Source organism: Geotrypetes seraphini, chromosome 3 (genome assembly GCF_902459505.1).
Source record: "Geotrypetes seraphini chromosome 3, aGeoSer1.1, whole genome shotgun sequence".
NCBI classification, from domain to species: Eukaryota; Metazoa; Chordata; class Amphibia; order Gymnophiona; family Dermophiidae; genus Geotrypetes; species Geotrypetes seraphini.
Window position 1 is genome coordinate 160,584,790 of NC_047086.1, and position 24,506 is coordinate 160,609,295.

At 42.7% G+C, this 24,506-nt stretch overlaps 1 protein-coding gene across 1 annotated transcript in view; it reads left to right on the forward strand.

Moving 5' to 3' along the window:
- ADGRG6 (adhesion G protein-coupled receptor G6) overlaps positions 1 to 24,506 on the forward strand; it is a 307,599-nt gene that overhangs the window by 252,026 nt on the left and 31,067 nt on the right. The window contains 4 exon segments of the mRNA XM_033938193.1: positions 3,440 to 3,559; positions 7,906 to 7,951; positions 10,972 to 11,075; positions 21,329 to 21,456. Coding sequence (XP_033794084.1) covers positions 3,440 to 3,559; positions 7,906 to 7,951; positions 10,972 to 11,075; positions 21,329 to 21,456 — 398 coding nt within the window.

A 24,506-nucleotide genomic window follows, 5' to 3' on the forward strand; every position in this document is an offset into this window, starting at 1 on the left:
ATTTTTAAAATTGCAGTTCCTTGTCTTTCTAAAAGGATTCACTTCTATTTGTTTAAACATATACTGACTGCAATCAATTATGAGAGCCAATTCTATAATTATTTGGCATACCTCACCTGTGATATGGTCAAATGAGTTATCTTCCATTTCAAAGTTAATGCTAGCCTTAATTTACCTAACATTAAAATAGCTAAATTATTAGCTTACACTTTTCCAAATAATTCCATATTTAATTCCAAGTAGTTAAACTTACATCGAACTAAAATATACTTTAAGAACATAAAAGCATGTAATTATTTGAAGTTCCACAAAACTACATTGTCTTATAAAGCATAAAATCAAATTAGCTTAACCAAAAGTTTGTCTTTCCTTCAATAGCATCAAGGTCACATTTTAGATATTCACAAAATATAAACCATACATTTAAATAAAACTATCAGGCTTTGATAAATTTAATTAAAAACCATCTAAAAAGCCTATAAACCTGTCCAAGGCTCTGTCCAAAGTTGCGTATGAAGAAGCAATAAAACTCCCATCTTCCCAGCCCTCTTCTCCATCAACACAGAGTAGTCCCATCTTCCTCCCTCCATATCCCTTCAAACCCAGTTATCTCCCTTCACTTTTGACATAAAATATGTTAAATTAATAAATCAACGAGCCTCCTCCCTTTAGAATCAGATAGTAACTACAATAACCAGGCCCTAATTTCTGCATAAGCAACTCGTATATGAGGCTGCTGCATAAAACTGCAAAGAAAAAACAGTAGCACTCCAGCACCTCTGATTAGATGATTCTTTTTTCTTTTTTAATCTTTATTAATTTTCCATTCAAAAACAGTGCATTAAAATATACATATAATTGGCTCCAAGACAGCACCATAATCGATCAAAGATACATTTCCCCACCCTAATTAGCTGATTCTGAATCATTGCAGAGAAAAATTGCCATGCACCATTGCACCATTATCTTCACATTCAGCTACGCTGGCCCAAAGGTGTCAGTATGGTGGCGCACACAATCTCCTGTGCTCCAAAATTGAGCAGACATCTGCAAAATATTTAGGCGTGCCATCCTCTTTGTACTATCCTATTCTCTCTGGTTTAATCTCAGTTGTTACTGCCAGGTGACTCTGAATGCCCCAGGAGGCATAAATCCCAGGCTAGTGGGGCATGCCAGTCTATCAAAATAAACCCAGTATAAATTTGCTTCGGAAAATGTACAGTCTGAACACTGATTGTCGACTCGCAAACAAAAACCTGTCCGCCACAACAGTAGGATGAAGAAAGAGAACTCATATCTCCGTCAAACTCACTCTCGCTACCAGGGCAGTATTCTCAACTCTTCAGTTCATGTCTAACTAATTGGCTTTCAAAGCCTGTAGCTTTTCCAATTCTCAGCATGTCTTAACTACCCCTTGATGCTAAACAGCTGTGATCATGTGGACAAGTACTCTGTGCCGTTCTACAACTTGTGCAAAAAAAAAAAAAAATCCTTGAAATATTAACAATCATGTCCCATTTTATTCCAAGGATCCTTTAGTCATGTAGACCTTTAGGAGTCTCATTTTCTCAGCATAATTATCAACTCGGGTAATTACTTGCCTCAGCTTCTGATTTGGCCCAGACTTCAGGTCCACTTGGGGTTATTCTTTCCATATTACTATGCTGTCCACTCTTGTCAGCCCCAAACATGCAGGAATGTCTCATTCACAAACTCTTCTCAGCTCTGTATTGGCACCGTCTCTGGCAGCCTAATTATAAAAATGTTGTAGTGCTTGCAATTTTCTTGGTTATCAATGTAGTCTACCAACAATGCATTTTGCTTCCGCACCTACTCAAGTTGTTCCTGCAGCTGGTCGATCTTCATTTCCTGTGTAGTAAGGTGATGTTCTGTCTCAGGGACCCCACCATATCTAGAAGTGTCTGCAACTGAGACATTTTATCATCTGGCACACTGGGTTAGATGGTGTTTTAAATACGTTTGTTTTAAGTTTTCGCGACTGCTGACGACTCCAGTTTGAGGCACTTTACATGCTCACTTACGCGCTTCAATAACACTGTGCCAAGTTTTTGAATTACTTAATTCTTTTGTGGTTCTGCAGAACATTAGACTCCCGATACAGGCCATTCTGGCCGAAACATGAACATGTACATGTCACGTCATTGAATGAATAAAAGAAAGTCGTTAAGTACATCAGCTTTGGACATCTCCATTGTTTTTGTGGGCCACTCCCTCAAACATATTTAACACTTGCTGCTCTGATCCCACCACCACCTATTCAACAACACTTCACGACCTTAGAATTACAGGGTTCTAAGTGACAATTTTCAGTATTTTTAACTCCGATGTCTTTCAGGTTCTATCTGACATGTCGATGTTACAACACTCACGATGATTTATTGCAACTTAACCGTTCCTTCATTTCATAAGAAGTTACATGGCTCTATATACAGAAATTAGTCTATGCATGGGATTACAAGATTCTAACTGCGAGCCAACTTTCGGTACAGTTAGAACCATGTAATTCTAAGGTCGCAACTTTACTTTTCCACTGCTGATTTCTGGGTCTTCCTCAACATATCTTGTACTTCCTCTTCATAGTAAAATGCTGTTCCCCTGCCAATCTCAGTAAACTGTTCTATTGTTTTAATAGTAAAAAAGAAGCAGATGTAGCTAATATACATTGTTGAGGAAGCAGCACTGGAGTAAATCTGTGTACTTCCGGATTATCATGACACACCTCCCCAAAGCATTCTGTCCATTCAGATACACTTCCCATGAAGATGACCAGCAGCAACCAACCCTCTCCAAGGGTCCATCCCCTCCACTCTCTTTCTCTTGATCCCCCATGACTCTTAGGGTCCCAGGTGGTAGGGTTACCAGATTTTCCATTTGGAAAATCTGGACCCGCCCTTCAGGCCTGCCCCCACCCATTCCAGTCCCAATCCTGACCCCTCGCTGCCTGTTCTCGTCGAGCAGGAGCATATCCGTGCATGCATGGATTCGACGCTTTGATGTCAAGCGCACAAAGTGTCAGGTTTTGAAAAGCCGTCTGGACCCCCAGAAGTCCTCAAAAGGAGGGCTTGTCCAGGGAAATCTGGACATCTGGTAACCCTACCTGGTGGTATAGTGTGAGCAGGAGCTCTTAGGCTGTGGATGGAATCAATATGGCTGCTGTGACCCCCCTAGTGATGATCTCACAGTACAACATTAGGTGTCAAGCTTCTAAATAAGGTTGCCACCAATGTGTGAGTAATGATGTAGGGAAATAGCAAACTGCCCAAGGTGAAAATCTGTAATTGATTTTATAAATAGGATATTCAAGTAGTGGGAAAATGATTATAAACAGATGACTGATTGCTTAGCTTTTTGTATGGGATAAAAATGTGCTCTCCTTGCTCTCTCGGTTCTACTGAAAACATTTTTTAATATTTCAAAGGAGAACATGAAGACTAAGTCACATTTGATCAGTTATGTCGTGGCATGCAGTATTGGAAATCTTACTATTCATGGCCTCCATGATTCTATCAACATTACAATTAAGCATAAAGAAATCCAGGTAAGAAAATACTAAAAGAGCTATACAAATCCCAGTGACACTCTTTTATGACCTAGTGAAAGTCACAAAAGCTCTGTGGAGTGACGATGTTCCAAAATGAACTTTATTTGAAAGTGTCAAAGTTCCAAAGGTACACTGAAATCATCCACATAAAATAAATTCATCCACATAAAAATAGGTTATCCACATAAAAGCCTTAAAGGACCTAGTCCGCTAAGGATACAGGACCCAACACAGTCTGCGTTTCGACAAAAAGTCTTCTTCAGGGGTCCCCACGTATTCACCTTTATAGGACCCCCAGGGACCCCTGAAGAAACACGGACCGTGTTGGGTCCTGTATCCCTAGCGGACTAGGTCCTTTAAGGCTTTTATGTGGATAACCTATTTTTATGTGGATGAATTTATTTTATGTGGATGATTTCAGTGTACCTTTGGAACTTTGACACTTTCAAATAAAGTCCATTTTGGAACACCGTCACTCCACAGAGCATTTTTTGGTTTTCTCTGGATTTTCTTCTCTATGGATATTTCGGGGTCAATTCCTTTTGTTTTTTGCCTAGTGAAAGTCACATCACTTTCCTTTACCAAAGTACCAACTTAGATTGTATTGTATGCCGTTTGGGGCAGGGACCTACCTATAGTATCTGAAAGTAACTTGCCTTGGATTTGGAATTGGAAAGCTGAATAATTTAACATCCAAATCGCATGTCTAATAATCACATAATTTCATGTGCTATTTAAAAATGTTAGATCATACTAAAAATCAGGAACTATTAATTAGTAAGGGATCCATTTACTAAGGAGTGCTAACGGATTAAGTGTTCACTAACAAATTAGTATGTGTTAAGTACAATGGAGTCCATAGGTATACAATGGGCTGTGCAGCATTTAGCATATGCTAATGATTATAAAAAAAACCCTTCATAAAACCCTGGTAGTGTTTTTTAGCACAGGCCTGCCCACTGAATGATCTGCGCTGCCCCCAATGCTCATAGGAACTCTAAGTGTTGGGGGCAGTGCCGAGTATTCAGCGAGCCGGCTTGCACTAAAAACTGCTATTACAGCTTTGTAAAAGGAGGGGGGAGTAATTGCACTAAATCTATTGGCGCACTTTAGTAAAAGGATCCCTAAGAATTCAAGTTATTTTCATTTGCCTGTGCTTCATTGAGCCTAGTCATTTAAAGAGTGATTTAATTTGTAGGCCACTTATGTTATGTGTATACTGTATATGCATTTAATTTTAACAATTTTTTCCCTTTCCATGTAAAATTGAATGCTCAATGAATTTGTTCTGCTTTACTTTCCTATCTAAAAAATAATATCCGTCTGACTTATGAAACACATTTTACAGTCATTAGGGGTAATTTAGAGTCAAAGCCCACTTCTTTGAATCTGCTTTCAATTCCAAATTCTAACCCACCTGCTAAGCACCAATATCTGTCTTATCATTCCCTCTGTAATTCCCCCACCTGAGCACTGTGTATTGATGCAACTTCTTGTCCAGTTTGTCTCTCTTCAAGTCACTTCACTGACTCCCCATCCATTTCCATATACGGTAATAGTTCAAATTCTTCTTACTGACTTACAAGTGCATCCACTCTGCAGCCCCCCAATATCTCTCCTCCCTCTCCTCCCCCTGTGTTCCCCCCATTCATTGGGTAAGTCTTTCTCATTCACTGCCAACTCCAGACTCCGTCCCTTCTGTCTTGCTGCACTGTATGCCTGCAACAGACTTCCCAAGTCAATATGTCGAGCTCCATCTCTAGCAGTATTCAAATCCAAGCTAAAAACCTACTTTTTTATTCAAGGCTGCTTTCAACACCTAACTCCCACTCACTGTAAGATACCTATGTCCATCCTGTCATTTTCTCAGCAAGAAACTCGCCAACCCCATATGTTCCTTTCTGTCCAAATTAGATTGTAAGCTGTTCTGAGCAGGGACCGTCTATTAACTTGCTAAACATACTGCGCTGCTTATGCCTTTCAGTGCTATAGAAATGATAAATAGTGGTAGTAAGTCATTAAATATTCCTCTAAACAAGGAAGCTATGCCTCCTTGTGGACTTGGTGATTCCCCCCCTTTCTTTGGGTGATCTTTGGAGTTTAATTTCCTGCTACTGCTATTATTATTGTTTCTATATACAGCTAAATGTAAGCAATGCTGCACACAAACAGTAAGGACACAAGATTTAACAGACTATCATGTCTGTCTCTGTCCCCCACCCATAAAAGTCTGCCTTCTCTAATAACTTTTGAACCATTCATTTAATTTCATTATTATTTGTGCTATGAATAGTCGAGTGCCCACTGATCCCTGACTCATATATTTTTTGCTTTTGACCCTCTCATGTACTGTATAACAGATTAAGATGTTTTCCTTCCCCCCCATGCAAATTTTATACCCCCGGGCAGCAGGAGGTGCTAATCAAATGTGGAACTACAGGTTCCAGCATTCACTGGTAGCTCAGTGTTGAGTCAAAGGGGCTGGACTCAACAGGAGAAGAGGTATTTCTACCCAGGTTGGGTTTATTCTAGAGAGGTCCCCGAGGGAGAAAGAGGAACTCTAAAAATTTCCTTAGATATAGGTGGAGGCAGGCCTTGGGAAAACAGACAGGTGCCTGCAGCAGTTTGGCTGAGGTAAGCCAGAGGCAAATGATAACAAATAGAAATTCTCTTCATATGCAATTGTGTCTTGGCTGTATATGTGCTGACCTTCCTGGGCAAGCCAGGCTAGTCTCCCACATACTGTAAAATATTATTTCCATTTTTAAAAAAATTCTTCATGATAAACCCACTTTGAATAAAAATAATAGTCGTCTTTTCATGATCTTATCAGGAATAGGGGTTCAAATGATCACATCTAATTGGAAACATCATGATAGGATTAATTTTAGTTTTTGGTGGGCAACTGTATGTGCAACATATAAATATGAAATGATTATGGCAGAACATCTAGGGTTTGTTAAATCCTTTAAGGGGATTTGGGGGTCCATTAACTAATTTTGTCACATTATAATTAAAGTGATTCCTTTTTCTTTATGTTAGATTCCTATGCACATCCAGGGTAGGTTAGGGGGTGGGGGGTGCATTATTTATTTAGAGGAATAAATTTCATAATATTTTATAATATACATCATTACTGTTATAAGTTAAGAAGGGATTTAAAATCTTTATTGTAATAATTCTGATGTTAATAATGTATTTTCATACAGTTTTTTTTTTATTTTTCAAATGTATACATTGTCAAGTTCAAAATATCAATAAAGAAAGTTATAAAAAAAATTATTCTTTATTCGTTTTTGACATCAAATACATAATGCAAGCATATGAACGATCAAGTAATATAACATACTGCACTCTATTCCAACAAATAATATAACGCTGTTTAACCTCCCTCAACCTAACCCTCCCCCCACTCCACCTGAATATGTATAACAATCTTTCATGAACCAAAGGAAAATAATGTTAATAATAATATTAATAAATCACATTCATAATTTACAATAATTTTGTTACCGGGCCCCAAATTTCCTAGAATTTGCTATGGTATCCCCTCTGCAAAGAATTAATGTTTTCAAACTTATAAACACCAGCTTTTCCAATTTTTCATAATCAGCTGCATGGCTACGCCTGTCATGATGAGGAGCAATTACTCTTTCCATTTTTATTTTCTATTGAATTCATTTGGAATCTCAATGAGCTTACACTACATAGTAATGTTACTGTGCATTTTTAAAGTAGCCCTGCCATTGGCCGGTGCTAGTGCTTAGCAGCTGACTTCATTTGTTGCCTAATTTTTCTATTGGAAAATACCATCTCTAATGTTTTTATTACAATGAAATTCATAGAGCAAACATAGAACAATGTGCAAAAATCTGTACCGAAAAGGTAAACTGAACTATAAAGCAAGATGGTAAGCTGCCTTCCCCAAAATTATACAAGAGTTTAGTAGCAGAGTGAGGATGGGACTTGGCTAGATCCCCTAAATTGAACCATATCCTCTCTTGAGGTTGACACAAAGTCCTAATGACAACAGCAGCAAAAAAGTGGTCTCATTCATTGTGGTTTTTCTTCCACTTGAATGATAAGAATACACCCCTCAAGAAACACCAAATTATCAACTATGCATGTGGCTACCCCTGACTTTCTTGCCTTTAGCTTCAGGCATTCTGGGATTTGTATTCTTAAACTTTCTTTTAAGACAGCCAAATGAGAAACATCCAGTGCTAAATCACAGGCATTTAAAAACCACTACCAACCTAGTGTCCCTTTAAGTTGCACTTAAGTAGACTGGTATGCAAGAGAATCTCTTTCTAAGCTTGGCTCTTTTTTTTAAATTTTAGCAGGAAGGATATGTGCCAATCTGTGTCTTCTGGGACATGAAGAAGAACGGTAAGCTTAAAGATACTAAAGTTCTTTTATGTATAATATGTTGCAGTTTATTCTCTTTGAGAGTTCAGTGCCACAGAGATTGTAAGCTCTGATGTGATTTGGTGGCTGGTTATTTCTCACTGCTTAAAAAAAAAAAAGCTTCTTTTCTCCTTCTAATAGAGAACTATACTAGGCTTTAATCTTTTTAGAAAGGCTAGAGATGGCAGAAGGGGTGGAGGAGTATATGTGAAAAATAATATTAAAGTAGCTGAAATACAGGGGTTCTGAGGAACGGAGGAAGCACTATGGATAAGCTTGAAAAGAGAAGATGGAACCTCTATACTCACAGGAGTCATCTATAGGCCTCTGACACAAATGGAGAAACTGGCCAAATAGCTGGTTGCAGATATACATAAGCTGAGTCTGAAAGGGAAGCTGCTGTTACTAGAAGGTTTCAACCTGCCTGATGCGGACTGGAATGTCCTGACTGCATAATCAGAAATCAAAGCGTTCTTCTCTAGCAAAAAGTGATGGAACCAACGAGAGGAGAGGATGACGCTAGATCTGGTGCTCATAAATGGAAAAAGTGTGTCAAATGTCTGGGTGGGTGCCTACCTTGGTAACAGTGATCATCATACAGTTTGGTTTAATTTAAGAGCTAAAGCGGACCATGGACACACTAAATTCAGTCTTGGATTTCAAGCATACTGATTTCAGTAAAATGAGAATGTTCCTGAAGAAAGAACTGATGGGATGGGAGGATATAAGGGAAGTGGCAACACTGTGGTCCAAGCTGAAAGGGGTTATAAAAACGGCAATTGCACTCTATGTAAAGAAAGTTAATAAAAACAAGAGGAAAGGGAAACTGTTATAGTTCTCTAAACAGGTCACAGAAAAAAATAAAAGCAAAAGAGGCAGCATTCAAGGAATACAAGAAGAGAGACCCAGGAAAGAAGTGAAGAGAGAAATAAGATTGTCAAAAGCACAGGTGGAAGAAAAAAATGGCTAGAGAGGTAAAAAGAGGAGACAAGACTTTTTTCAGGTATATTGAGGAAAGGAGGAAGACTAGAAATGAAATTGTGAGACTAAAAGATGCTGAGAACTATGCGGAAAGTGACTAGGAAAAAGCAAATGTGCTAAACAAATACTTCTGTGTTCATGAAAGAAAACTCTGGAGAAGAATCTCGGTTGGCTGACTGAGATATGTATGTGAATGGAGTCGATATCACTCCATTCATGGAAGAAAGTGTTTATGAACAACTAGGAAAACTAAAAGTGGACAAAGCCATGGGACCTGATGAGATCCATCCTAGAGTACACCGCTTAGAAATGTGATAAGTTTGTTAACAAATTTTACTAAACTTGAGAGAACTCAGGGAAGTTCTTGCAGGACCTCTTGCAGATTTGTTTAATGAATCCTTGGAGACGGGAGAGGTTCCATGGAATTAGAGAAGAGCAAATGTGGTCCCTCTTCACAAAAGTGGGAACAGAGAAGTCGGAAACTACAGACCAGCAAGTCTGACTTCGGTGGTTGGAAAGCTAATTGAAGCTCTGCTGAAGGGAAGAATAGTGAACTACCAGGAATCCAGTGGGCTACAAGATCCAAGACAACATGGTTTCACCAAGGGGAAATTGTGCCAAATGAATTTGATCAATTTCTTTGACTGGGTGACCAGAGAATTGGATAGAGGATGTGTACTAGATGTAGTCTACCTTTATTTCAGAAAAGCCTTTGACACGGTTCCTCATAGGCTCATCAATAAGCATAGAAATTGGTTGACGGATAGACAACAGAGTGGTGGTGAAAGGGAATATGCTCAAAAGAATTGCAGAGTGAGGCACTTGAGGAATAAAAATCCAAAGGAGCTGTATATGCTTGGGGTGAAAAGCTGATGTGCACAGAGTGGGAGAGGGACCTTGGCGTGATAGTGTCGTGAGGATCTCAAGGCTGCGAAACAATGTGACAAAATAGTGGCCAAAGGCAGAAGGATGCTGGGCTGCATAGAGAGAGGAATCGCCAGCAGAAAAAGAGAATGGTTGATGCTTCTGTACAAGTCATTGGTGAGACCCCACTTGGAATACTGTATTCAGTTCTGGAGGTCATACCTTGCTAAGGATATAAGAAGACTTGAAGCAGTCCAGAGGAAGGTGACAAAAATGATATCGGGATTGCGCCAAGACACATAAGAAAAGGCTTGAATACCTTAAAATGTATACTCTGGAGGAAAGATGGAATAAAGAAGATTTGATACAGATACTAATCTGCAAACAAATCTATTTCAGAGAGGGAGAAGCAGTAAAATTAGAGGACATAATATGAGGTTGCAGAGTGATAGACTTAAAAGTAATGTCAGGAACTACTTCACAGAGAGGGTGGTAGATACCTGGAATGCCCTCTCTCTAGAGGTGGTGGAGGCCAAAACAGTGGCAGAGTTCAAAAATGCATGGGATAAAACACAAAGGATCCCTAAACAGAAAGAGGATAGTTTCGATACAAAACTCGACAGATCAAAAACTATATCTTCATTTATGATATGCAGGAGTTGGTGCTTAAATAGAAGCCCAGCGGCGGGAAAGGAAGATTATGCCCGACAGACTTCTGTGGCAAGATGGATCAGGGTTAACTTTTATGGCAACTTCAGCACTGGGGTAATGTGGTGTGGTGTAGCCAATGCTGGACAGACTTCTACGGTCCCTGTCTCATATAAGCAGCAAAAAGGATCAAGAGCAATTATAAGTATTTTATACCACATTCAAATCGTCTGAGTACAGGTCTTACCTATCTTAGGGAGGGGGGAATGACACACATCTTATATAAAACATAGCAAGTAAAATGAGTGAGTACTGGTTTATTGCCTTGAGAATGAAAGTGACTGTTGGGCAGACAGAATGGATCACACAGGAAACATGTTTCACCCTGCTAGAATTTTTAATATCAAAGGCTAGTAAAATTTAGCCATAGATTTCAAGAGCCAAAATAAGACACATTTAATCTGCTTTTGATCTTTATTTAAGTCTGTCGTGCTTTTTGTCTCCTGTAGATGGCAGTGGTGGCTGGGAAAGAGAAGGTTGCAACTTGAGTAAACACACGATAGATAAGACAGTTTGCTCGTGTAATCACCTTACCCACTTTGGGGTGTTGATGGTAAGTAAGGAAAAAACAAACAAACAAAAATTACTATTTTATCTGTGGTTAACTGTGTGATAAATAGGAGTGTTTCATACTGAAGATCTGACATCTCACATTTAATTTAATTTTAAAATTTATAAACCACCTTTCCAAACCATACTTGAAAATGTTTATTTTTATTAAAATATTTGATATATTGCTCCTTTACCAGACCAGAACGGTTTACAATTTAAAATATCCACTACCTTTTAATACAGAAAGGAATTCCATAAAAAACAGGACAGACCTACCCATCCAACCCAAGACCACTTCACTCTATCTTACACTCTAAAATACCTTATACAGTAAAACCTTGGATTGTGAGTAACTTGGTGTGCGAGTGTTTTGCAAGACGAGCAAAACGTTTTATAAAATTTTAACTTGATCAATGAGCGTTGTCTTGCAATACGAGTACGTATACGTGCGTCACGTCATCACAGCTGAGCGCAATACAAGCATGCACAACATACGCAGTTTACCTGCAGTATTTATTTATTTGAAAAATTTCTCAACCGCCTATTCCTAGGCGGCTTTACAAATACATAAAATAAAGCAAACAAGACTTATACAAACATCAAAGATTACAGATCATTCAATGTAGACAGTTAGGCCCTGATTCTGCAAAGTGCTCCCGATTGTAGGCTGTCTAATCAGCCACTCGGGAGGCACTTTATCTGAAAAAAAAAAAAAAAAAATGCTCCCCAGGCAGGCCACCTATTTTGAAGGCACCTCCAGGGAGCCTAGAGAGGCCTGCAAGCCCGCCTAAGGCTGAGTGGTAAACTTAAGCGAACCTAGGCGGTCCTACGCGTCTCCCTAGCAGAACGGGAGATGCTTACAATGTAGGCTAGCAAAATCCTGGCCTACATGGTAAGTAGACATGGCCGCTGCACCTAATCGTGGCAAGGATCTCCCTGCCATGATTAGTATAGTGGCCATGGCTATGGCCGCAAGTCTCCCTTCCCCCCAGCGATCGCAGCAGGAGGGTGCCCAACCCCTCCTGCCGACCCCCCCCCCCCAACGGCCCTCCCGACAATCGCAGCAGGAGAGTGCCCCACCCCTCCTGACGGCTCCCCCAATGGCTCCCGCTATAGGAGGGGCCTTAGGCGTTTGGGCCAATCAGTTGGGTTGGGCAGGGGAGGGGCAGGCCCACCTCATTTGGACGGAGGCGGGTCTACTCGCCGGACGTGCAAGGAGCCGTCCAGTCCAACTTGAAAATAAGACTAAGGGGGGTTCTGGGGTGAGGGGGTTAGTTGGGGTCCGGCAGGTGGGGTTGGGCACCCTCCTACCGGCGATCTTAGCGGTGGCCGTTGGGGAGGTTGGCAGGGAGGGGTTGGGTGCTCTCCTGCCGCGATTATCAGGGGGGCGGGTTCTGTTGGCAGGAGGGGGGGCGTTGGGGGGGCTGGCAGGAGGAGTTGGGCACCCTCCAGCTGGCGATCTTCGGGGGGGCCGTTGGGGGGGGGGCCGTCGGTTACAGAATCAGGTTAACTTTGGGCAGGTGTAGGCCCGATTCTGTATAGGACACCCGGACCGGCATCCTATACAGAATCCGGGCCTCAGTTCACAGATCTCCATAATACATTAATCCTGAAACTAGAATTAGACAGAGAACATCTTTCATTGGAATGCTTCTATAAAAAGTGTAGTCTTGAGCATTTTCTTAAACTTCTTAATATCAGACAGAGCTCTTTCCAGTCCAGTTAATTTGTTCCACAGAGCTACTTCTATGATGGAAATAGCAGAAGCTCTCGTATTCTCATAATGCACTTTTGAGAAGTCCATCCACGACAATCATATTGCACCCTTAGACCGCAGAGTTCTAAGCGGTCAATAGATTGCCATAGTTGCGATAAATACCAATGAATTGCATGGTAAATGACTTTGAATATCAGTATTAATGTCATGAAAATAATACATAAGCGTACCGGTAACCAGTGGAGTTTCCTCAACCAAGGTGTTATGTGTTGAAAAACTTTTTAACACTACAAATTAACTTTGCAGCAGCGTTTTGAATCATTTGTAATGCTTTAACATAGTAGATGACGGCAGATAAAGACCCGAATGGTCCATCCAGTCTGCCCAACCTGATTCAATTTAAATTTTTTTTTTTTTTCTTCTTAGCTATTTCTGGGCGAGAATCCAAAGCTTTACCCGGTACTGTGCTTGGGTTCCAACTGCCGAAATCTCTGTTAAGACTTACTCCAGCCCATCTACACCCTCCCAGCCATTGAAGCCCTCCCCTGCCCATCCTCCTCCAAACGGCCATGCACAGACACAGACCGTACAAGTCTGCCCAGTAACTGGCCTAGTTCAATCTTTAATATTATTTTCTGATTCTAAATCTTCTGTGTTCATCCCACGCTTCTTTGAACTCAGTCACAGTTTTACTCTCCACCACCTCTCTCGGGAGCGCATTCCAGGCATCCACCACCCTCTCCGTAAAGTAGAATTTCCTATCATTGCCCCTGAATCTACCACCCCTCAACCTCAAATTATGTCCTCTGGTTTTACCATTTTCCTTTCTCTGGAAAAGATTTTGTTCTACGTTAATACCCTTTAAGTATTTGAACGTCTGAATCATATCTCTCCTGTCTCTCCTTTCCTCTAGGGTATACATATTCAGGGCTTCCAGTCTCTCCTCATACGTCTTCTGGCGCAAGCCTCCTGTACTGTTTACACTGTACTGTTGTAATCCCTAAATAAAGGGCATTGCAATAGTCCAGTTTTGATAAGACTGTCATCTGTACCACAATCCAGAAATCATATGTTGACATCATCGATTTTAAATGACTTAACAGTCGCAACTGGAAGAAAGCAGATTTTAACTACAGACCAAACTTGATCCTTCATGCTGAGTGTAGAATCCAGCCAGACTCCTAGAATTTTTAACTTTCGTTGTATCAATAAGATCTGGTCGCAAACCTTAATCTCTCTAGGCCAGTGGTTCCCAACCCTGTCCTGGAGGACCACCAGGCCAGTTGGGTTTTTAGGATAGCCCTAATGAATATGCATGAGAGAGATCAGCATATAATGGAGGTGCCAGACATGCAAATCTGCTCCATGCATATTCATTAGGGCTATCCTGAAAACCCGACTGGCCTGATGGTCCTCCAGGACAGGGTTGGGAACCATTGCTATAGGCCATTGTGGATCATCCTTTCTGCCAATCAACATAATTTCTGATTTTGCGAGACAGTACAAGTATGCACAGTATCCCTCACACCAACCACGATTCTATTCTAAAGTAAAGTGCAGGTTATTTGTTTTACTGTATATATTTATTTTATACAGTACAGTATTTTGTATTAAAGTTTTTGGGTTGTGGAATGAATCACCTGAGTTTCCATTATTTCCTATGGGGAAATTCAATTTGATATACGAGTGCTTTGGATTACAAGAATGCTTCCAGAATAAATTATGCTCGCAAACCAAGATTTTACTGTATACTGCACTCAAATATAAACTGAGATTTGGGGGCCAAAAAAGAGGTCTCAGTTTATATTCGAGTATTCTCTCCTCCCTGAAGTCCCATTTCTCCATCCTCCCTCCCAGTAGTTGATCGTGCCTGCTCCAGGAGGGGGGAGGGGGAACAGTGGCGTACCTAGGGGGGGCGGGGGGGGCGGGCCGCCCCGGGTACCAGCCCTGAGGGGGTGTTCCCGGCCTTGCCGCTCAGTCCCCCCCCACGCCCGAAGGACCGCTCGCCCCACTGACCTTCCAGCACACCTATGAAGCAGCCCGCAGCAGGATCGCGACGTCAGCAATCCCTCAGCTGCTTGGGCGCTGCTTCCTGCGCCGCGGTCCCGTCCCTCCTCTGACGTCAGAGGAGGGGGCGGGACCGCGGCGCAGGAAGCAGCGCCCAAGCAGCTGAGGGATTGCTGACGTCGCGATCCTGCTGCGGGCTGCTTCATAGGTGTGCTGGAAGGTCAGTGGGGCGAGCGGTCCTTCGGGCGTGGGGGGGGCAGTAGCTTAAGGTAGCCCGGCGCAGGAAGCAGCTCCTAAGCAGCGCAAAGATAGCTGACGTCGCGATCCTGCTGCGGCTGCTTCATAGGTAGTGCGGGGAGGCCAGGGGGGCGAATGGTCCTTCGGGGTGGGTCGGGGCATCAGGCCTTCAGGGTGGGGCGGGCGGGCGGGCAGGCAGACTTTCAAGGGGGAGGGGGGGTGACAGGCAGGCAGGCAGGCCTTCAAGGGGGGGTGCAGGTCTTCGGGGGGGGGGGTGCAGACCTTCAAGGGGGTGCAGGCCTTCAAGGGGGGGACAGGCAGGCAGGCCTACAAGGGGGGGGGACAGGCCTACAAGGGGGGGGGACAGGCCTACAAGGGGGTGCAGGCCTACAAGGGGGGGGGGACAGGCCTTCAAGGGGGGACAGGCCTTCAGGGGGGGTGCATGCCTTCAGGGGGGGGTGCCGACCTTCAAGGGGGTGCAGGCCTTCAAGGGGGGGACAGGCAGGCAGGCCTTCAAGTGGGGGGACAGGCCTTCGGGGGGGTGCAGGCCTGCGGGGGGGGGGGGGGTGCAGACCTTCAAGGGGGGGACAGGCAGGCAGGCCTTCAAGGGGGGGACAGGCCTACAAGGGGGGGGGACAGGCCTTCAAGGGGGTGCAGGCCTTTGGGGGGGTGCCAACCTTCAAGGGGGGGACAGGCCTACAAGGGGGTGGGACAGGCCTTCAAGGGGGTGCAGGCTTTTGGGGGGGTGCCAACCTTCAAGGGGGGGTGCAGGCCTTCAAGGGGGGGGACAGGCCTTCAAGGGGGGACAAGCAGGCAGGCCTTCAAGGGGGGGACAGGCCTACAAGGGGGTGGGACAGGCCTTCAAGGGGGTGCAGGCCTTTGGGGGGGTGCCAACCTTCAAGGGGGGGACAGGCCTACAAGGGGGTGGGACAGGCCTTCAAGGGGGTGCAGGCTTTTGGGGGGGTGCCAACCTTCAAGGGGGGGTGCAGGCCTTCAAGGGGGGGGACAGGCCTTCAAGGGGGGACAAGCAGGCAGGCCTTCAAGGGGGGGACAGGCCTACAAGGGGGTGGGACAGGCCTTCAAGGGGGTGCAGGCCTTTGGGGGGGTGCCAACCTTCAAGGGGGGGACAGGCCTTCAAGGGGGGACAAGCAGGCAGGCCTTCAAGGGGGGGTCAGGCCTTCAAGGGGGGGACAGGCCTACAAGGGGGTGGGACAGGCAGACCTTTAAGGGGGGACAGGCCTACAAGGGGGTGGGACAGGCAGACCTTTAAGGGGGGATAGGCCTTCAAGGGGGGACAAGCAGGCAGGCCTTCAAGGGGGGGTCAGGCCTTCAAGGGGGGGGGACAGGCCTTCGGGGGTGCAGGCCTTCGGGGTGGGTGCAGGCCTTCGGGGTGGGTGCAGGCATTCGGGGTGGGTGCAGGCCTTCAGGGGGGACAGACCTTCGGGTGGGGGGTACAATCCTTCGGGGAGGGTGCAGGCCTTCAGGGGTGGGGTTTAGGCGTTCAGAGGGGGACAGACCTTCGGGTGGGAGGTAAAGTCCTTCGGGGGGTGCAGGTCTTCTGGGGTGGGGTGTAGCCCTTCTGAGGGGGGACAGACCTTCGGGGGAGGGGGGTCCTGGTGTAAAAGTACACAGAGGGAGAGAGGGAAGGGGGGTTCAAAGATACGTGCATATGCCAGACTTTGGGGGTTAGAAATAATGGGTCTAAAAACAGAGGAGTGGGAGAGAGATGGTGCATAATGGGATTTAGGGAGGGAAGGAACAGAAAGGGAGAGAACTTGGAAACAGGGGATGGTGTGGAGGGGGGATAGAGATACTGGATAGGAGGATAGTTGGGAACAGAAAGGGAGAGATGGTGGATCCTGGGGTGGTGGGGAGTTGAGAAAAGGTGAATCTGTGGATGGAGACAAAAAAAAGGAAAGATGCCAGATCTCCGGGAGAGGGAAGGGAAACGGAAGGGGAGAACAGAGATGGCAGACGGATGGTTAGCACGGAGAAAGGAGACCCTGGCAAGCAAGACAACAAGAGCCTGGGACCAACAAGATTTGAATATTGATCAGAGAACAAAAGGTAGAAAAAATAATTTTATTTTCTGTTTTGTGATTACAATATGTTAGATTTGAAAAGTGTACATGAGACAGCTTGAAATGGGAACTTTTCTATTTTTGTGAATGGCAAGGCTGAGTTCAGTTAAAATATATGCTTTATAAGAAAATATAATAATGTGTTTTATAAAGTTTATAAGCATTGCTGGCATACTCGGTGAGGTGTTCCTAGTGTTGGTGGTGGTGGTAGCATGTCAGTGTGTTGAGAGGAAGAGGTAGTCTGGGAAATTCTGCTGAGCAAACTCTGGGCCCATTTCCACCCCCAGTTAGTCCACTCCACTCAACTGGTTCACACACTGAGTGGGTCTTTGGGTGTTATTTCTGGGTAGTTGTTTTAGAATCTCTTCCAGTGGTTTGTCAGTATCTCCTTCTGGTCCAAGGAAGGAAACTTTGTCAACCTTAGCATTGACCTTCAGAATATGTTTGTAACAGCGCTGCTTGTGTGGCATTAGGCTATGTAGTGATCGAAAGAAAAAAACAGACCTTTGCACATTTTTGCACTATATGGTGGGTGTATGAGGAGATTCATTTCCTGCACAGTTAAGTCCATGTGAAGTTACCTTGTGCTGTATTTGACATCTAGCAAGGTCTCTGTTTGGAAGGAAAGATCTAAGCTTAAAAATGAAGTGGCCAGAAGTTATGTTAAAAGTAGATAGCGTAGCTGGTTTTAAGAAAGGTTTGGACAAATTCCTGGAGGAAAAGTCCATTGTCTGTTATTAAGACATGGGGGAAGCGTCTGCTTGCCCTGGATTGGTGCACTCAGCAGCAACAAATACTAGTTTTGACTGGCTCTTTCCCCGCATTTCTCCTCTCTTCCCCACGATTTAATATCCAGTTCAGGCAGTAAGTAAATGCATCGGCACTTGGGGTCTGGTAAGTCTTGGGGGCTGGGGATGGAAGGTGAGAATCAGTTCTGTAGGCTATCAGAAATTTGCTTAATTATCTACTCACACAGAAAAGCAGTAAAGTCAATAGGTTCTCTGAGTGGGAACAACCTGTTTGATCTTGCACTCTTGTGATTGACCAATTGTTTATCACTGTTTAATTTATCACATTGATTAATTTGAGCACACCTGAGGTGTCCTATGATGGTGTGCACTGCAGGCAGAGGAGCCTTATTGTGTAAAGCACTGGAGAATTCTCTCCTCTCGCTTACCTCTCACGCTGAGGACACCCTGCTTCAGTATAATCATTTATATGATTTATCTTATAAACATTATTACGTGGTCTTTTCCTCAAGTGCTGAGACATCAGGTTGTTCCCACTTGGAGAACCTATTGACTTTTACTGCTTTTCTGTGTGGCTTTAACATTTTTGCTATTCAGTATACCTAAACTATTATTCAGTAGAAAAAATATGGTTTGTTCAATCAAATCCTGTGTGGACATTGGACTTCTATGAGTGAATGTTCTGCTTGATTGAACAAACTAAATTTTTTCTACTGAATAATAGTCTAGGTACAATGAAAGTAAATAGCAAAAATGTTTGAGTAGATAATTAAGGAAATCTTTTTCATATTGCTTGCTTATGGACTGGGAAAAAAGACTGTTCAAGCAAATGTCTCCAGAACTGCTTTAATGGAAAAATGTGATTTTTTTTTTTTTAAGTACTTTGTGAAATTTATTGTTGTTGTGAAATTTATTGTTATACTTTGTTTAAACTTAAAAAGCGGTGTCATTAACAGTGAATCTAATCGAAAAATCGATTCAACAGGGTGAATCGAATCGAATGAAATATTTTTCTCTGAATCGGGCAGCACTATTGGCTACCATGAGAATGGGCTACTGGGCATGATGGACCATTGGTGTGACCCAGTTAGGCTATTCTTATGTTATGTTCTCATCTGTAGGGGCCTTTGTTTTCACTTCTTATTTTAATGTATTTTTTTCCTGGGAACTTATCAGTGTTTTTTTATAATGGGAACAAAAATGGAAGAGAATTAATGTGTGTGGAATGGGGGGGTAACTAATTTCTTCAGCTAAATAATTCAATCCACTTCAAACAGACATAGGAGAACTCACGCACCATTCACACACCCTCCAACCAAAAACGTCAAAAGAAAAAAACTGTTCGACAACCTCCTAGCCATTCGAGCTGCAACACTTGACCCCCAACTCTACAACCTATTGACCTCGACCACAAACTACAAAACCTTAAAAAAAGAAATAAAAACCCTTCTATTCAAAAAACACATAAAACCAAACTAACATAATCAGAACTGTCCCAAGCATCACCTGCAACTACTCCATATGTACTTCTGATGTCATGACAATTCCGACATAATTTATGTTATGTTATGTTTGGAATAATGGTTACATAAATGAGGTTCAATAAAAGAAAATTTTCACTGCCTGTTTCTATTCTGACCATTTATTCCATTTCATGGTTATTGCAAAAAAAAAAAAAAATTTTCCATGAGGGGGGGGGGGGTGTCAAAAAATGATGGGCCCCGGGTGCCACATACCCTAGGTACGCCACTGAGGGGGAAGTCTGCCAGTTTGTATCAGAGGGCTTCTGACAGTGGGGGAAATCTGCCAGTTCGCATGGGGGGGGGGAGCGTGCTTATGGTGCAAACATATAGAACAGCGCCTAGGTGCAGTTAAGTGTCTAAGGGGGAATTCATGAAAGAGCATTAAGCGCATCCGCATGCAATTGCTTAGTGCATGCTAACTGCTAAAGACACCCATAGGAATATAATGAGCATCTTTAGCAGTTAGAGCATGTTTTTTCAGAAATAACTTGTATATTAATAATAATAATAATTTATTTTCTTATATACCGCCAAAGCCATGGTAGTTCGAGGCGGTTTACAACAAGAGGAGCTGGACAGTCAGCGATAAGTTACAAAATAGAATCAATGAATAAAAGTACACTGAAAGCAAGTACAAATAAGAAGAGTTGGACAGTCAGCGACATAGCTATGAATTACAGAATACGAGAGATAATGAACAACAAATTCTTAGGTGACAAATCAGTTGAACAGTTTCATTTTTAATGGAAACAGGCCTTTCAGTGAGAATCCTGTGATATAAAATTGATATAGTAAGTTTGGAATTTGCATGAAAAGATGAATATGTGCATATTTTTTATTTTGTACTTGTGTAAGTCTGTCCTATTTTAAAATGGAGTTCTTTTCTATATTTTAGATATACAGTGGTACCTTGGATTCCGAGCATAATCCATTCCAGGAGCATGCTCGTAATCCAAAATGCTCATTTATCAAAGCAAAGTTCCCCATAGAAAATAGTGGCAACAGCAACAATTCATTCCAGAACCCGGGGTCTGTACCTGTCGGGTGCCGGGTGCTGCAGCGCCGTCTCCTCTGTCCGCCTCCTGAAGAAGAACCCCACAGTGCCGCTTCGGGGGGGGGGATGCCTGTAATGTCCGCCAGCCGCCGGAGAACCCTGCAGTGCCGCTTCAGAAGGATTCCTCCTCCATCCACCAGCCAGCCCTCCACGTGGGATGCCCCTCGCATGCTGGAGAGCCCCCACCCAAGCCCATGCAGCCGAGCGCCGCCCCACCCATATGCCACGCACAACACACACAACGCCGATGATTGACGCTGTGCGCGTCACGTGCAGGAGGAACAGCACCCGGCCGCACAGGCCCAGACAGAGGTCCTCCAACCTGCAGAAAGCACCCAACGTGGAAGGCTGGCCGGAAGACGGAAGAGGAATCCCCCAAAGCGGCGCTTCCTGGTCTGTAAGTGCTCGTTTATCGGGGCAGTGCTCGGTTTGCGAGTCAAAAGTTTGCTGAGTGTTTTGCTCGTCTTGCAAAACACTTGCAAACCGGGTTACTCGCAAACCGAGGTTCCACTGTAGTATGTAAACCGCTTGAATCTGTCATAAGAACAATAGGTATAACAAGTTTTAATAAAACATAAAACACCCTTTCATGAATTCCCCCCCTAACTGCTGTGTACCCTCATCCTGTTGCTTAACTTCCTTTGAGCGCATAAATTTAGTCACCTAACTAGTGCTTCACTTGTGCTGCACTATATAGAATTGGGGGGGAGGGGTAAATTAACCCTTGGTCAACATTTCACAAGTTGTCATGAAAAGTTGGAAGTTTGCCAGGTATTAAGGATTTTGTGGAGAAACAAATCATTTATTGAGTTTCAGTATTGCACTAGGTAATCTACCCTTTTTCTAAATAGATTCTAAGGTTTATCTGTGTCTTTCCCTCATGAAGGACCTCCAGAGGACCAGCACGCAAATAGATGCAGAAAATAACAGAATCCTCACTTTCATTACCTATATTGGCTGTGGGATATCTGCCATATGTTCAGCTGCTACTCTTCTGACTTATATTGCTTTCGAGTAAGTATTTTTATTCTTTCAGAACGGTCTTCTAGAAATAGCTATGGGATTAATACTGTATATAATTGAAAATAAAGCAAGAGTTTGGGGCCAAATAAATGGCCCAAAATGGGGGGTCTCAGTTTATATTCGAGTCCTCTGGTCTACTTGCCCCCTGCCTGAACCCATTGCTTGGCTCCTTGGGCCGGCCTTAAGCTCTGGTGGTCCACTGGTGAGCCAGGACAGGAGTGACCCTTCCCACCTCCTATTCTGGCCAACTCTGAACTACCCCGCCTCCCGGATGCCTGTACACCTTACCTTTAGAGCCCTAATGGTCTAGCAGTGAAGTGGGACAGGAGTGATCTTCCTATGCTCCTGCCCCATGTAGAGCCATGATCAAAAATGGCTGTCATGTGAAACTGGCAGTGATACCAGGCTCTGATAGTTTTAGGTACATACGAGTAAAATAGACATTCTTAACAGATCTGAGATCAACATAAGGTTAATGCAGTGGATGATAACCAAGGGACCTGGGTTAAAATCTCACTGCAGCGCCCCTTCTTTTTTTTTTTTTAATTCTTTATTCATTTTTAAACTTTCAACAAGTGATTTAGAATACAATCATATACACTTTAATATCACTTATAAAATTATAAAATATCACTTATAAAATTACCAATGTAAGAGCTACCCTCAATGACACCTCTACCCATCCTAACGAATTCACAATTCTCCCCATAGATAGAGATTCTACTGCAGCAGATAGAATATGGTCTCAATTCCCCAACATACAATGGCCCGAATTCAACAAATGCTACATAAAATACAGCCATGCATCCTGTGACCTCAACAACTGTCCACCATATCGCCTAAAAACATCCAGCACAAAATTCCGTGCTCTTCTTCTAAATTGGATACAAATCTCGCTAATAAACGGCCACTACCCTACCAACCTCAGCGAAATCATCATCACCCCGATCCTCAAAGACCCCAAAGGACCGATAGACCAAACAGCCAACTACAGACCCATTGCCTCTATTCCACTCTACGTCAAAATAATAGAAGGACTAGTTGCCAAATTCCTCTCCAATTACCTAGAAAACCATAACATACTCCATCCCACACAATCCGGCTTCAGAAACAACTTCAGCATGGAAACACTAAGTTTCAAGTTTATTAGTTATTTGATTAATCGCCTATCACAATTACTAAGCGATGTACAAATAATAACATAAATTTTTAAAATATACAAAAAATACAAGGTAAACAAAAACAACAATATAAAAATCATTAAAAACTGACAAATTAAAACAAGGTAATTAAAACTATTACAAGCAAACAATGGGGTAGAAGGGAAAGAAATACAATTTATGATAGGAAAGAGAGAACAATTAAGGTAAAATGCAAAAGGAATGGGAAAAACATAAAAGTATTGGAAATAAAATACTTAAAAAGGTAAAATAGAGAGCAGATAGAAAGAGCAATTAGCGTTTCAATTAGATATTGAAAGCATCTTTAAAAAGAAAGCTCTTAAGTTGGCTCTTGAATTTATCCAGATTCTTCTCCTCTCTTAAATAATGAGAGGATCTCTCTTGGACACAGCCAGACAACATCTCGGCATTGGAAAAAAAATGATGCTCATACAACTAGACCTTACCGCTGCATTCGACTTGGTGGACCATAACATTCTACTACAAATCCTGGATACAATAGGTATCACAGATAAAGTTTACACATGGTTTGAAGGATTCCTTAAATCAAGAACCTATAGAGTAAAATCAGACAAACAAAAATCTGAACCTTGGTCAAACCCCTGCGGAGTTCCCCAAAGATCCCCTCTATCCCCGACTTTCTTCAATCTCTATACAGCCTCCCTCAGCTCTCACCTGGACAAACAAGGCATAACCTCCTATAGCTTAGCCGATGACATTACCATTCTCATACCCTTCGATCAACCTGAACTCTCCATGACGAACACAATATACCAAACATTAAAATCAATAGCAACCTGGATGAAAGATCACAAACTGAAATTGATCCCAGATAAAACGAAATTCATCCTCCTTGAAAACAACAAAATACCAACCATAACCAACATTGAAATCAACGCAATCAACTACCCCATACAAACCACCCTAAAACTGCTAGGAATAACTTTCGACAGATGCTGCACCATGCAACCGCAAATCAATAAAACAATACAAAAGTCATTCTTAGTTATGAGAAACTTAAGACAAGTTCGGAAATTCTTCGAGAAAACTCAATTCCAGCCCTTAATACTAGGCCTACTTGACTACTGTAATATCCTCTACCTGCCATGCCCTACAACCATAACAAAACAACTACAAACTATCCAAAACACAGCACTAAGACTCATCTACTCATTAAAGAAACATGATCACATTACAGAAGCATATCTCCAATCGCACTGGCTTCCGATCCCAGCAAGAATACAATTTAAATTCTACTGCCTACTATTTAAGACTTTATACAGAGACAGTCCAAACTACCTGAATAACCGCCTCATCCACAACACCGCAACCAGACATAGGAAAACTCACACCCCATTCTCATACCCCCCAATTAAGGAGGTCAAACGGAAAAAACTATATGATGGCCTCCTGGCCACTCAAGCAGCCAAACTAGACAACCAAATCGTCAATCTACTGACGGCATCCCTCGACTACAAGACTTTTAAAAAAAGAAATAAAGACCATACTCTTCAAGAAAACTCTGAAAAAAGAAATAATACCGCAAGTCTCAAACTCCACTTCTCACTAAAGCTAACTACCCCAAACAAATAACCTTACCCATTTCTTACTCTTTTTGAAAATGACCAATTTTTTTTTTTTTGTAAGTTCTTGTTGTAATACATCTTGGATAATTCTTTTGTAATCCGCCTTGAACTGCAAGGTAATGGTGGAATAGAAATCCCTAATGTAATGTAATGTAATCTAACAAATATTGATTCATAATATAATTCCTCCCTCCCTCCCTCCTTCCTTTATAACTATTAATAACATTATATTTGCAGATAACTTTAAAATAAACCCACCCTCCCTCCACCCTGT